Source organism: Podarcis muralis, chromosome 5, assembly GCF_964188315.1.
Source record: "Podarcis muralis chromosome 5, rPodMur119.hap1.1, whole genome shotgun sequence".
NCBI classification, from domain to species: Eukaryota; Metazoa; Chordata; class Lepidosauria; order Squamata; family Lacertidae; genus Podarcis; species Podarcis muralis.
In genome coordinates this window covers 8,888,435-8,903,117 of record NC_135659.1, presented here as the reverse complement: position 1 = coordinate 8,903,117, position 14,683 = coordinate 8,888,435, and the positions used below count along the sequence as shown (strand labels likewise).

Below are 14,683 nucleotides of genomic sequence, written 5' to 3'. Positions count from 1 at the left end.
GAGAAGAGAAGACTCCCTGGAGAAGACACTGATGCTGGGAAAGATGGAGGGCACAAGGAGAAGGGGGTGACAGAGGACGAGATGGTTGGATAGTGTTTTCGAGGTTACCAGCATGAGTTTGACCAAACTGCGGGAGGTAGTGGAGGACAGAGGTGCCTGGCGTGCTCTGGTCCATGGGGTCACGAAGAGTCGGACACGACTAAACGACTAAACAACAACAATGGCTTTTTAAATGTGTTGGGGGGGGCGTTGGCTTGTTCTTGTTTTACTATATATTTTGCATCTTTCTGTTGTGAATGGACCTGGGATCTTCAGATGAAGGGTGGTAAATAATAATAATAATAATAATAATAATAATAATAATAGGATAATCTGGGTTATTGGGTAGGATGCTATACAGTGGGTCATGTTCCCAGCAACTGTACCTGAGAAGAGAGTGCCACATTCCCTCTCCTCACCCCCCCTTCCATTGTCCTACTCCAGTTTGCCCCCCCCTCTTGGTTCACCACTGCACTTCTCCTCCCCATTTTATGGTACCTTGCTTTCCTTTCTTTTCTGTACCCCTTTTGGAGACCTGCTCAAGTATCACCTTGTGTGCATCCTGACAGGGAGGCTCCTGGTTCTGCTGCTCATAGAAAAAAAGTTGAATGAATCCAGGTAACTGTGATTGGGTGGCAGTGCACCTCCCCACCCCACAATGTACGGTAGCAGCACAGACAGGGATTTCTATGTTAAGTGAGCGCAGAAGTTCCCTGCCCAGAAAATGATGTCATTTACTCTTGTATTATCTTATCAGGGTGTCCTGAACATTCCAGAGGATGCAGAAGCTCACAGGGCCATTCTGGAGACTTCTAAAAACCTCTTAAATATGTTGCCAACTTGAAACATCTAATGAGTCTCCCTATATAGAAAGCACTAACTTTTAAAAATTGTTATTATCTGTATTTTTAATAGATTTTTAAAATATTGTTTTAATTCTATTAGTGTTTTTAAAAGTAAAGGGACCCCTGACCATTAGGTCCAGCCGTGACCGACTCTGGGGTTGCGGCACTCATCTTGCTTTATTGGCCGAGGGAGCCAGCGTACAGCTTCCAAGTCATGTGGCCAGCAGGACTAATCCGCTTCTGGCGAACCAGAGCAGCACACGGAAACACCATTTACCTTCCCGCCGGAGCGGTACCTATTTATCTACTTGCACTTTGATGTGCTTTCGAACTGCTAGGTTGGCAGGAGCAGGGACCGAGCAACGGGAGCTCAACCTGTTGCGGGGATTCGAACCGCTGACCTTCTGATTGGCAAGCCCTAGGCTCTGTGGTTTAACCCACTGCACCACCCGCGTCCCTTCATTAGTGTTTTTAATGACCTTCTAATGACTATCTTTTTTACATTTTTAGCTTTTTCTATTTTTGTCCCACTCTAGTCTCTAGTCTGAGGCAAAGACAATCTTCTTCTTCTTCTTCTTCTTCTTCTTCTTCTTCTTCTTCCTCTTCCTCTTCCTCTTCCTCTTCCTCCTCCTCCTCCTCCTCCTATTATGTGCTCCCGATTCACTTCTATACTGATAGGCACCTGACCAATTGAGTTTGCTATTAAGGGCTCATCTACACTTCCACTTGTGCTGTGCCTAGAAACTACAGGTCCAAGCAGTTTTCTGTTTCCCTGGGAAAACTCCCTCTTTACTGCTCAATCTCCAATTCAGAGGTCCGGAAGGTGTCAACATGAGAACGGGCCTTTTCTGTGGTGGCTCCCTGGAGTCCAAGACAGAAGAATGTCAAGAGAATATGTAGTGGTTTGGAGTTACTCGTGCGTAAACCGACCCTGTTTGGGTGCTTGGTTGCCTGGTTAAATCCTTCGGACTGCACAGCCCATCTCCGCTTGACTGCTTCAGTCACTGGCAGAATCTGTCTGTGGGCGTTTCTTAAACCTCTGCCAGCATAAAAGCTGTTTGACACCTAACTGTCTCATTGTGCTGCAGTCTCCTGTGCAGGGTGGGCGTGGGTAGCGGAGTGCCTGGGCTCTCTTCACTGACTTCCAGGGAAGAATCTCGGAGCCCTTCCACCTCCTCCTTCCCTTGCTCTCCTGGAGTCTTGGTGTCACGCGTATTTCCTTCCCCTTCTACCGAGCTGAGTCTCCCCCTTGTGCTGGGACCTTCACCTGCAGAGTCTGAGACCCTCTCCTTCTCCCGTGTCTCTGATGTCAGTTCCCTGACAGAATACAAACTCGTTTGCAAGAAAGATCCTCAGACTAGAGACTCGGCTGCCTTCTATCTTTCCTGTAAATTCCACGTGGACTCTGCATTTCATGTCTATGCCTTCAAGGGTGTTCTTCCATGGGGGGGCAGAATATTACAGTCGAATTGGCTCCAAGGCTTATCCTGCTGAGTGATGCCCACACGGGAGCCGTTACTTCCTTTAAAACCTGCTTATGTAATGCCATTAAAGAGGTTTTAACTAAAAGCAAAAACACTCATTTCTGCAGGGCAGATCAAGCAGCCATTTCCCCACTCCAGAGAGATCCAAACAACTGGCAAAATGAGGGGGGATATTAACTGTTCATTAATGCCAACAAAGGAGCACCAGAGGGAGGTCCACAGAGCAAAATATTATCTTACGACATGCCACTGGGAGCTTTGAAAGCTGCACAGGTCTTGGACAGCCAGCCTGCCAAGCATTATGTGATTTTTGGGTGTCCAGAGAATGAGATATGAATGCTAACAAGCAGGTGTGCCAACATGAATAAAATAGGGGGGGAGTAAGCCCTGCCCTAAGGGACGCGGGTGGCGCTGTGGGTTAAACCACAGAGCCTAGGACTTGCTGATCAGAAGGTCGGCGGTTCAAATCCCCACGACGGAGTGAACTCCCGTTGCTCAGTCCCTGCTCCTGCCAACCTAGCAGTTCAAAAGCACGACAAAGTGCAAGTAGATAAATAGGTACCACTCCAGTGGGAAGGTAAACGGTGTTTCCATGCGCTGCTCTGGTTCGCCAGAAGCGGCTTCGTCATGCTGGCCACATGACCCGGAAGCTGTACACTAGCTCCCTCGGCCAATAAAGCGAGATGAGCGCTGCAACCCCAGAGTTGGGCACGACTTGACCTAACGGTCAGGGGTCCCTTTACCTTTTAAGCCCTGCCCTGCATAATCACAAGATGTAGTGCATGCACACCATCAGCTTGGGGGGAGGCCCTCAAATATTTATTGGGGGTGCCGAAACAACCTTGGCCCTTAGGAGTTGACTCCTATGCTAATAGGGGATTCTTCATGTTTGCCATCATTGTGAATCACCCTAAATCATGCATGAAAAGGGCCACTTTTCAAGTTATTTGGTGAAATGGCTGTTTCTAAGCAATCACTTGTCTTCAGCTCCTTGAATTATTTGACGGGGTGTGTGCACACCCTTCAAAGGTATATATTGTGTACACAGCATAGGTTCTACTCAGAGTAGGCCCGCTAAAATTAGTAAGACCTATTTGAATCATGTTCATTAATTTAAATGGGTTTACTACGAGTAAAATTTAGCTGAACACTACCCATAATCTCTAAAGACGGTTTACAAAATAAAAAAAGAGATGCAGCAAACACCATCACCAGGGAACCATTAGCTGTCCTCTTCCTGTTGCTGTAATCCCTTGCATAAACAAAACCCCCCACTCTCTACATTATGGCTTCAAATGATCCATGTTAATTGAGCATCTGGCCTATTACATGTTCCTCAGCCGCTAATGGCAAAAAAAAGATAGGGCAGGCAGAAGCATCAGGTTTCATCCCAAGAGCTGCAAACAAACCCTCAATCAAAATGGGAAGACTACAACAACAGTCACACCTCACATTTGAAGCTCCTTATGATACCACTAGGAACGTGGGTGGCGCTGTGGGTTAAACCACAGAGCCTAGGACTTGCCGATCAGAAGGTTGGCGGTTCAAATTGCTCCTGTTGCTCTGTCCCTGCTCCCGCCAACCTAGCAGTTCAAAAGCACGTCAAAATGCAAGTAGATAAATAGGTACCACTCCGGTGGGAAGGTAAACGGCGTTTCCGTGCGCTGCTCTGGTTCACCAGATGCAGCTTAGTCATGCTGGCCACATGACCCGGAAGCTGTACGCCGGCTTCCTCAGCCAATAAAGCGAGATGAGCGCCGCAACCCCAGAGTCGGTCACAACTGGACCTAATGGTCAGGGGTCCCTTTACCTTTTATGATACCACTTGGCCATGGTTTCCGCCAAAGAATTCTAGGAGCTGTAGTTTGTTAAGGGTGCAGAGAGTTTGCTAGGAAACCCTATCCCCCCCCCCAAAGAACTACCGTCCCTCGAGTTTGCCTGTGAAGAGATTAATTGTTAAAACAACTCTGGGAATTGTAGTTCCGTGAGCGGAGCAGGGCTTTCCTAACAACTTTCTGCAGAGGAATCTGTGCCACTAGTCTGCCATATGTCAGCATCAGTCTAAAGCAGGGGTAGGCAACCTAAGGCCCAGGGGCCGGATGCGGCCCAATTGCCTTCTAAATCCGGCCTGCAGACGGTCCGGGAATCAACGTGTTTTTACATGAGTAGAATGTGTCCTTTTATTTAAAATGCATCTCTGGGTTATTTGTGGGGCATAGGAATTCATTCTCCCCTGCAAAAAAAAATATAGTCCAGCCCACCATATGGTCTGAGGGATGGTGAACCAGCCCACAGCTGAAAAAGGTTGCTGACCCCTGGTCTAAAGACTATTTCACAAGACAAGCCTGGGTTTGGCACCAGATATACCGTATTTTTCCATGTATAAGATGCCCCCATGTATAAGACACCTCATATTTTTGGGGACTCCAAATTAAGAAAACACCCCTCAGCACTACCCGTGTATAAGACGAGCCCCAATTTTAAACCTAATTTTTTGGTTAAAAAACCTAGTCTTATACACGGAAAAATACGGTACACTTAAAGAAGGAGCTGTAGCCTACCACTGGTCCCTGACAAAGGTAGCATGATATGCATGCCAGGAAACACGCTTAAATTGTTAAGCGTGCACTTAAACAATTTAGGAGCACCTCTTAAATAATGCAGTGTGTTTAATGCCCCCCACCAAGGTTTTTTTAAACAAGCTCACCCAACACTAGCTATGCTGTATTTAATGTTGGCATGCTAAAACTTTCTGCTGGTTCCCAGGCACATCTCACTGCTTCAGTCTGCCGTACAACAAATGTGTTTGGGAAAGATCAGGAGGGCAATCAAGAATGGGCATTTTTGTGGGGGGCTTCCTGCCCTCTGGCACAGAACAGATGTGCTTGATGTGGGCAAGAGAGATTAAAATCAGACAAAGCAATAGTCCAATTTGGGCTTAAAAACGCAGTGGGGGGGGGAAGGGTGTATTAGAGGGATTTGGGTCTCTAAGAAGGTTAAATTCCCACAAATAGCATTCACCCTGTGAGAGCTCTAGAGCAGGACAAAATTCCCTTTATTACATGCTTGGAGATTCTACTCCATTTAAAAAATGATCCAGTATTTTCCCACACATCACCTGCATGTCTTATACAGAGTCTCTTTCCCATGACGTCTACCTTCTCCCCACCCCGTTCCATTTCCCCCAAATTTGAATTTCCTCCCCGCCCTACTAGCACATAGCATAAGGACATATCTGTGGCACATTATCACAGTCAAATCAACAATTCATGCTTTGCCAGACAGACACATGAAGGGGCTGAGGCTCACAGAGCTTTCCTGTAAAATTTGCTAGAGAGAACTCTGAGAGATCACTTCCTTTGCCTGCCACAGCAGGAAACTATAACACAACATCCTTCCTTCCTGCCCTGACAGCCTCCTCCTTTTTCATCACACTTCCAAGATGACCTCATGTGCGTATCTACGCTCTGCAGCTCAGACACCATTTTTATTTTTGTACTAAAAAGCAATGACAAACCTAGACGGCATCTTAAAAAGCAGAGATATCACCTTGCCGACAAAGGTCCATATAGTTAAAGCTATGGTTTTCCCAGTAGTGATGCATGGAAGTGAGAGCTGGACCATAAAGAAGGCTCATCGCCAAAGAATTGATGCTTTTGAATTCTGGTGCTGGAGGAGACTCTTGAGAGTCCCATGGACTGCAAGAAGATCAAACCTCTCCATTCTGAAGGAAATCAGCCCTGAGTGCTCCCTGGAAGGACAGATCGTGAAGCTGAGGCTCCAATACTTTGGCCACCTCATGAGAAGAGAATACTCTCTGGAAAAGACCCTGATGTTGGGAAAGATGGAGGGCACAAGGAGAAGGGGACGACAAAGGACAAGATGGTTGGACAGTGTTCTCGAAGCTACGAACATGAGTTTGACCAAACTGCGGGAGGCAGTGGAAGACAGGAGTGCCTGGCATGCTCTGGTCCAGGGGGTCACGAAGAGTCGGACACGACTAAACATCAACAAAGCAACTGCAGCATCCTGGTGCTTTGGTGAACACCCCCCCTCCGCATCCCCTCCCCCAGCTGTCCTGGGATTTCCCTTCACCCAAATGCACAAGGGTTAAGGGGTTTTGTGAAGGTCCCAGCATTTTCGTGGCAATTGGAGACTATGGAATTGGGGTGCTGATTCCATAGTCCCGGCCTGCATGATTAGGACTCACTCACATAGCTGAGTCATTTACAGATAAGTTGCTCCCACAAGTGAATAAAAGACAACTTAGAGATGCAATATTCAAAGCCAAAGGGCATGCAGAGTTGGCAGTACATGAGCTGGGGTTTAAAAGAGGGAGACAGAGAGAGGGGGAAAGTGATACATTTTTTAATTAGAGTAACTTCAGTTGGTGAAGGAGTCCAGACTTTAGATCTGCCTACACGCATTTCATTTTTAATTTGTACACTGCTTTTCTATGTTATTAAAAACAAAACGATTTACAAGCTGAAGAAGCAACAAAATGGACAGCAAAGACCACCTACCTAATAACAATCTGATCCAATACACAAAAAAGCCATAATTAAAAACATAACTTTAAAATAAACAACTTGCATCAAACAAAGCCATACAAAAATCTGTTAGAATATAGTAATAGTAATAATATATTACTTATACCACACCCATCTGGCTGGGTAAAGAGTAAAATTAAAAATCAGCAGATAATAATTAAACAATTTACACTTAACAATTGCAATAAAGAATTACTAAACTATAATCAATAAAAAGAATGGCAAGTCACATGCATAAAATATTGCAGAACATACAAAACTATGTAAAAGGATCAAATTGAGAAAAAGGTGGAAAAAGCCATTGCCTGTTGGTCAGGACAAAGACTCTCTCCCCTCACTTGAACTGGTGATAATTAATTCTAAGCTATAGCAAGGTTATTTATTAATGATGACTGTTTGGTAGTAATTATCCAAACCCCAAACTGAGCTGTTTTAATGCTCAGCCCCAGAGGCTCTGGTGTCCCCTTGGGGTTCATGAGATTACAGTGAAACTACTATAGAAAACAGTTGGGGGAAATTGATCTTTCTCTAAGGTTTCCACCACGTGCCGAAGAGCATGCCACTTTTCAGTTAAAATGTAAAATTAAAAACAACTTGCCTCTTCCGCATGCAAGTAGCTGTAAACATCAAAGAACCACCTGGCTGTGTGTGCATGGGGCCCCTATATCTTTGGTGAAACACAAGGGGACAAATATAGAAGCTGAGATTTAGTCTGGAAGCCTTTCGAGCCTCTCATAGGTTGGCCATATCAGTAAGAATAAATCTCTGGTGGGCCTCAAGCAAGAAGAAAACCAGGATATGTATCCTTAGCACAACAAAATTTAAGAACTACAGGCATACCTTGGGTTAAAGTTGCTTCAGGCTGAGCGTTTTCGGGTTGCACTCCACGGTGACCCAGAACTAACGGAACGCGTTACTTCCGGGTTTCACCGCTCACGCATGCGCAGACACTCAAAATGATGTTTCACGCATGCGCAGAAGCGGCGAATTGCGGCACGCACAGACGCAGGTTGCGTTCACTTCAGGATGCAAACAGGGCTCTGGAACGGATCCCGTTCGCATCCAGAGGTACCACTGTACTGACATTAAGTGTGAAGTCAGATGTACCATTTTTAAGAGTAACAGAGGCAGCTTCACACTGCACCACAGTAATTCAATGTATCTTTTTCGGTGCTAGGGAAAAAACCCAGTTCTGCAGCTTTGGGGTGTCTTTTAGTTTAATAGGGCAATCCCAGTTGTGGAGGGCACCTACTGGCTAGCACCAATGCCATCGACAACACAATTCCCAGAGGAAGTATGCTATAGTTCTCTTTTAAATGATTGCCTTAAAAACAAAAACAAACCTTCAATTTTGTTTTCTTTTGGGTAAATCAACGAATACGAGCTGCTTATATAAAAAAAACAGAAGAGGTGCCATAGTTCAGTCTCTCGGATCTCCAATAAAAGACCTCGGACAGCAAGACTCAAAAGGACCCCTCTGCCCAATTGTCAGCCAATATGAGGGTAGATAGACCACCTGCCTAAATAAGTGCAAGACCTTTCCATATGGACTGTCACTCAATACATAACAGAAGGGACAAAGCTCATCCAGCATTTGTCAGTGTATATGGCAAGCTATGGTGCTGAGTTCACACTGTGTGTGAAGAACCAGCTAGAATAGCTCTTAAAATCTGCCAGTTTTTACCTCAACCCTTCCTGGAAGCCATGTTAGATGTGTTTGAAGAATTAAACATTTCATGATTAAGCAATTATCTGTTTCTTAAACAACAGAATATGCATGCATCTCCTTACACATAGCTGAGAATTACCTGTTTTCCTCCTTTTCCCAATGTAATTCAAGTCCGTGTGCTCTTTTGCCCACAGAAATGGGTCCAGTGCAATGTGCATTGCCATGACTATTCTGTGTCCTCCCCACACCCTGCCCCCTGCCGTCAGTCCCCACGGCAGGCAGACAGGGCACCAGCTGTCTACCAAACTAACTAACTGGGTCACTGAGGCTACACTCCTGTGCATGCTTACTCAGAATAAAGTCCATCTGTTTTAAATGAGGCTTACTCTCAGGTAGCTTTGCACAGGGCTGCAGCCTGAGACACTGTACCTGGAACTGATCCCAGAGGCGCCATGCCCTCGTTCCATCAGTCCAATCCATGCCATGCCTAGGTTCCCCACTCCCACAACTGAAGAAAAGCAGCTGCAAGCAGCAGATCAGGTTTTGATTGGGAGAAATATTAAAGTTAAAAGGGATTTATTTCTAATGCAAAACAGCTTGGAGGGATTGTTATATGCTGGAGGGTGTCTTAGGTTAAGCCTGCGTGAATCTGTGCAGGAAAGGCGTTTGTGTTACCCCTTTGCCACTCCTTTAACTACTGAAGCACTACTACTTAGTGCCTAGGACCCTCGTACCTACAGGACCGCCTCTCCTGGTATGCCCCACGGAGGACCTCAAGGTCCATAAATAGAGGTCCCAGGCCCTAAGGAAGTTAGATTAGCTTCAACCAGAGCCAGGGCCTTCTCCACACTGGCTCCGGCCTGGTGGAACGCTCTGCCTCATGAGACCAGGGCCCTGCGGGATCTGATCTCTTTCCGCAGGGCCTGTTAGACAGAGTTGTTCCGCCTGGCCTTTGGCTTGGAGCCAATTTGATTCCCTCCCCCTCTTTCTTTTTCCTTTCTCCTCCTGTGATGAGGCTGCATTTTAATATTTCAATGTTTCAATATTTTAATGTTGTATTTTAATCTTGTTTTTAAGTTGTATTCATTCAACTTGTTTTGATTATTGCTTGTTAGCTGCCCTGAGCCCAGCCTTGGCTGGGGAGGGCAGGGTATAAATAAAAATTATTATTATTATTATTATTATTATTATTATTATTATTATTATTATTACTTCTAAGTTCCCTTCCTGATGCTACTGTGCAGTGACTGAATTAGCAAAGAGGTCTAACACTGGCCAGCCAAAGTGATGAGCAGCATGATGCTCAAGCAGGCCTTCATGAACCTCTGTCCTGAACCCAAAAACAAAGACTTCACACCCAGGTAGATGGCCTAGAAGTGTATCATTTTCTTGCTGTATGCTTGTGAAACATGGACCACTTATAAACGCCATCTCCAACTCCTCGAAAGATTCCATCAACAGTGTCTCCAAAAAAAATTATACATCACTTGTGAAGATAGGCAAACTAATGCCAGTGTACGGGAAGAAGCAAAGATCACCAGTGTTGAAACGATGGTTCTTCAACATCAACTTCGTTGGACTGGTCATGTTGTGCGGATGCCTGGTTATCGTCTTCCAAAGCAACTACTCTACAGTGGACCCTTGGATTACGTTACATTCGGGTAACATAACTTTCGGGTTGCGAACGTGGCAAACCTGGAAGTGTGTACTTCTGGGTTTTGCCGCGCATGTGCGCAGAAGCTGCGCCTCTAGATGCGGACTTTTCGGGATACGTACAGACCCCCAGAACGAATTACGTTCTAGAGGGTCCACTGTATTCTGAACTTAACATGGAAAGCGTAATGCTGGTGGTCAACAAAAGAGGTTTAAAGACTCTCTCAAGGCAAATCTAAAAAAATGAAGTATAAACACTGAGAACTGGGAAACACTGGCCTGCGAGCGCTCCAGTTGGAGAACAGCCTTTACCAAAGGTGTTGTGGACTTTGAAGACGCTCGAACTCAGGACACAAGGGAGAAATGTGCTAAGAGGAAGGCACGCTTGGCAAATCCACACCGTGACCAACTCCCGCCCAGAAACCAATGTCCCCACTGTGGAAGGATGTGTGGATGCAGAATTGGCCTCCACAGTCACTTACGGACTCATTGCTAAAACCGTGTTTATGGAAGACAATCTTACTCAGCTATGAGTGATCGCCAGAGAAGAAGAATAGTACAATTTTCGTTCCCCTCGACGACTAAGTGGCTGAGATGAGCTGGCCAGCCCAACCAACTAGCAGCAGAAGACAAGGTCAATCTCTGTAGCTCCTCCAGAATCATTCTTCGCTATAACCGGGGAGGAATCTATTAGCACTGTAGCTCCCTCTTGGCTGGACCCAGAATAGTTATTATCTGCCTTCTCATCAACCCTAGGATGAGTTATTGGAATGGAAACAGAAGCTGCTGAAGGGATTGAGGTAGAAAATACAACAACCTGAAGAAGCCATGGCAATGCACCATCATGCTCTGTAGCTGGGGCCCAAAATACGAGATGCCCAAAGCTGATGACGAAACCCCAAAGGGAATTTGTATTTATTCATTTATTTGACTGTAGTAATATGCTCCCTGTTGTTACTCTTGGAAATGCTTCCTTGACCCTTCAAAGCTTTGGGGAGACACAGAGGGAGCTCCCAACAAGAGAGTGTTTTTATTGTGTATTTTGATGCTGTGAACTACCCTGAGATCTTCGGATGAAGGGCAGTATACAAATTGAATATGTAAATAGGTAAACGTAAAGGGACCCCTGACCATTAGGTCCAGTTGCGGACGACTCGGGGGTTGCAGCGCATATGACCCGGAAGCTGTACGCCGGCTCCCTCGGCCAGTAAAGCAAGGTGAGCGCCGCAACCCCAGAGTCGGTCACGACTGGACCTCATGGTCAGGGGTCCCTTTACCTTTACCTAGGGCAGTGTTCCCCAACCTTGGGCCTCCAGCTGTTTTTGGACTACAACTCCCATCATCCCTCGCTAGCAAGACCAGTGGTCAAGGATGATGGGAATTGTAGTCCAAAAACAGCTGGAGGCCCAAGGTTGGGGAACACTGACCTAGGGTAAAGAACATTAGAACTGGAAGAACAGGGAGAAGTGTCCCAGCATAAGTTATTTGCATAGGGCTAAACATGTCTGCTCAGAAGTAAGTTCTCAATAGCTATTTCAATCCTCCCAAGAAGAAAATGTTGGCCGGAAAATACATACTGCTCTTGTTGCCCCCCTCTGACTATAAGGAAGTAGGTGTGTTGGACAGAAAAACAATTACATTGGCAATAATTACATCAAGGGAGCAAAACTGGAGCTTTCTGTGAAGCAAGCAGGGTATATATCTATGTATCTGTATAAAATAAATACCATTGCCACAGAATCAGAATATGATATTAAAAATACCGTACCAAGATTTCATATAGCACTTTTATAAAGAATTTCATAACAGTAATATCTACAGCAATCCTGTATGGTGAGTCTGCATTATCATCATAGTTTGCCTGCTTGCCCTTTCAGTCACTATGTGATCTCTCAATTATTCCAAGCGAAAATTGCATGTTCAAGTCTCAGCAAACACCTCCTTTGAAAGGAAGTGAGACTGCATATCCTGCTGCTACTTAGAGGGCTAGCAAACTCCCCGAGGCGAAAGTGGAAAGTTCTCTGCACCTACTTGAAGAAGTCTTCTTTGCAATAGACGCTCCCGGCTCTGGAGAAACAGCGGTCTGCCAGCTGCATTTGGCAATCTGCACACTTGAGGCAAGAACCGTGCCAGTGGCGGTCGAGGACTTTCAAGATGAATTTATCCAGGATGTGCTGGTTGCAGCCGGCACACTGGGGGATCTCTGGCGGAGGAAGAAAGAACATCAGCCAAAAAAAAAAACCTACCCAAAAACACTGCAGAGCAATAAAGGACTTCAAGGCATGACCATTTCTGACCTAGAGGGATAATGACAGCAACCTACCGTAATCTGTTGCTTGAACAACTGAAGTGGGTACATTGGAACTGCTGGTTCAACATGTATAACAAACAGCGCTCCTAACAAAAGGATATCTCGTATTCCTCTGCTGTTCGCACACCATTTCTCTGTCTGGACTTACCATCCGTACCAATTTGGGCATTTCTCTCGGTTCACTACATGAACTAGCCTCAAACTGGCTCGGGGCAGCTGCCACACAGCTTGTAGGAGCTAGTAGCTGAGATCAGCTCTTGCGCAGAACTGTGACACAGAATTTATTGTGAAAACCCATCCCTGTGACTTGCAGGAATTGTGGTGAATATTAAAACAGGCACACCCTGGATCTTGTAGCCCAAGTCTCCTGCTGCTGTTGTTTTATGGCATATTGGGCATATTTAATTACGGGTGCTTATATAATAGGATTGGGACGTGGGTGGCGCTGTGGGTAAAAGCCTCAGCGCCTAGGGCTTGCCGATCGCATGGTCGGCGGTTCGAATCCCCGCGGCGGGGTGCGCTCCCGTTGCTCGGTCCCAGCGCCTGCCAACCTAGCAGTTCGAAAGCACCCCCAGGTGCAAGTAGATAAATAGGGACCGCTTACTGGTGGGAAGGTAAACGGCGTTCCATGTGCGTCGCTGGCTCGCCAGATGCAGCTTTGTCACGCTGGCCACATGACCCGGAAGTGTCTCCGGACAGTGCTGGCCCCCGGCCTCTTAAGTGAGATGGGCGCACAACCCCAGAGTCTGTCAAGACTGGCCCGTAGGGGCAGGGGTACCTTTACCTTTACCTATATAATAGGATTGCTTTATTGTGTATATATGTTCATTTAAAAAAATGTTTGTATTTTGAGGTTCATATCATTGGTTATTATACTTGTAAACAATTAAATTATTGGTTATTATACTTGTAAACAAATCATCATCGTCTGAATCGGGACATCCAAATATTGCACCCATTTAACAGCTTTGTCCTGTATATACACTGATTGAATCAAATAGCAGAGAGGAGCAGGAGGTGGGGAGGGGGAGGCCGTGGCAGTGGGTGACAAGCGCTGGAGGTGGCGAGTGGCAAGATCCTTTGGGGGGCCCAGATTTGCTGCCCGCCCCCCAGCTGTCCCCAGCCTGCCGCTCAAGTTTGACTGCCTCACTGAGCCTCATGGGCTGGCTGGCACCGAGTGGAAAGGCCCTGTATAATTTAATATATATGTCCAAATAAGTTGTTATAAGTAGATCTAGATAGGATTGCCATTCCCCTCCCCAGTTTAAGCCCAACAACTGAAGAGGGCTTCTGCCTATATATAAAGTGTCTGTCTGCAGGCAGAACAGGTAATACTGATGTGCATATCTGTGTGTTCGTCTCTATTTCTATCCGCCTATAGTTTGAAATAATGGAATGCGCTGTAAAAATCTGCCAAGGGAGATTACCCAGTAAAAGCAATGCGCATAAATTCTGATATACATGCCTGAAAGAAGATTGATTTCTGAGGAGTCAAACGGCAGAGCAGGTTTAGTGTAATATTGCAAGAGATGTTTACGCATCAGAGCCTTCCTGTTCTGCTATCCTCTTGGGTAGCGATGGAGTGGCAGGAGACTGGCTCACAGTAAATATCGAGGATTTGTTGCCTTTTGATGCTGCTACAAATCCTCTGGATGGCCGGGAAAGACTCCTCGGGACCAAGAGCGATGGAACCTTTTGTATTGGAATCCAAATGAAACAGCCAAGCTGATTGGCTTATTTATGGAGGAGCCTTCTATTGCTGGAGACAGGCGTTGCTTTTGAAGAGAACTGAAGGTGGAATGATAGACCTATGGCTGCCCCTGCTGTACGGACATAACCAACCACTGTCTCTGGAGTCAGCGAGCATGCAAGGTTCTGTAGTCCATCAAAAACTCACAGAGTCCATCAAAAACTCTCCAGAGATGACCATGGGACAAAGGAAACAATGGGTACACCATATTGTATACCTGTATCTATTTTTCAAAAAAAATTATTTAGTTTTTCCATATTTTGAAATTTAGAAACAATTATCAAACAACCAACATAAAAAGAGAATTCCGAAGAATCTCCTGGACTTTCCTTAACCTTTTCCTCCTGCATCTTGTCTATTAATCCACATCTCTTAAATCTCC

At 45.8% G+C, this 14,683-nt stretch overlaps 1 protein-coding gene across 2 annotated transcripts in view; it reads right to left on the bottom strand.

Moving 5' to 3' along the window:
- LHX4 (LIM homeobox 4) overlaps window positions 1-14,683 on the bottom strand; it is a 91,466-nt gene that overhangs the window by 27,154 nt on the left and 49,629 nt on the right. For both annotated transcript variants that reach the window (XM_077928268.1, XM_077928267.1), the window contains exon 2: window positions 12,272-12,443. In XM_077928268.1, the coding sequence (XP_077784394.1) occupies window positions 12,272-12,336 (65 nt within the window). In that variant the 5' untranslated portion in view covers window positions 12,337-12,443. The remainder of the gene's footprint in view (window positions 1-12,271; window positions 12,444-14,683) is intronic.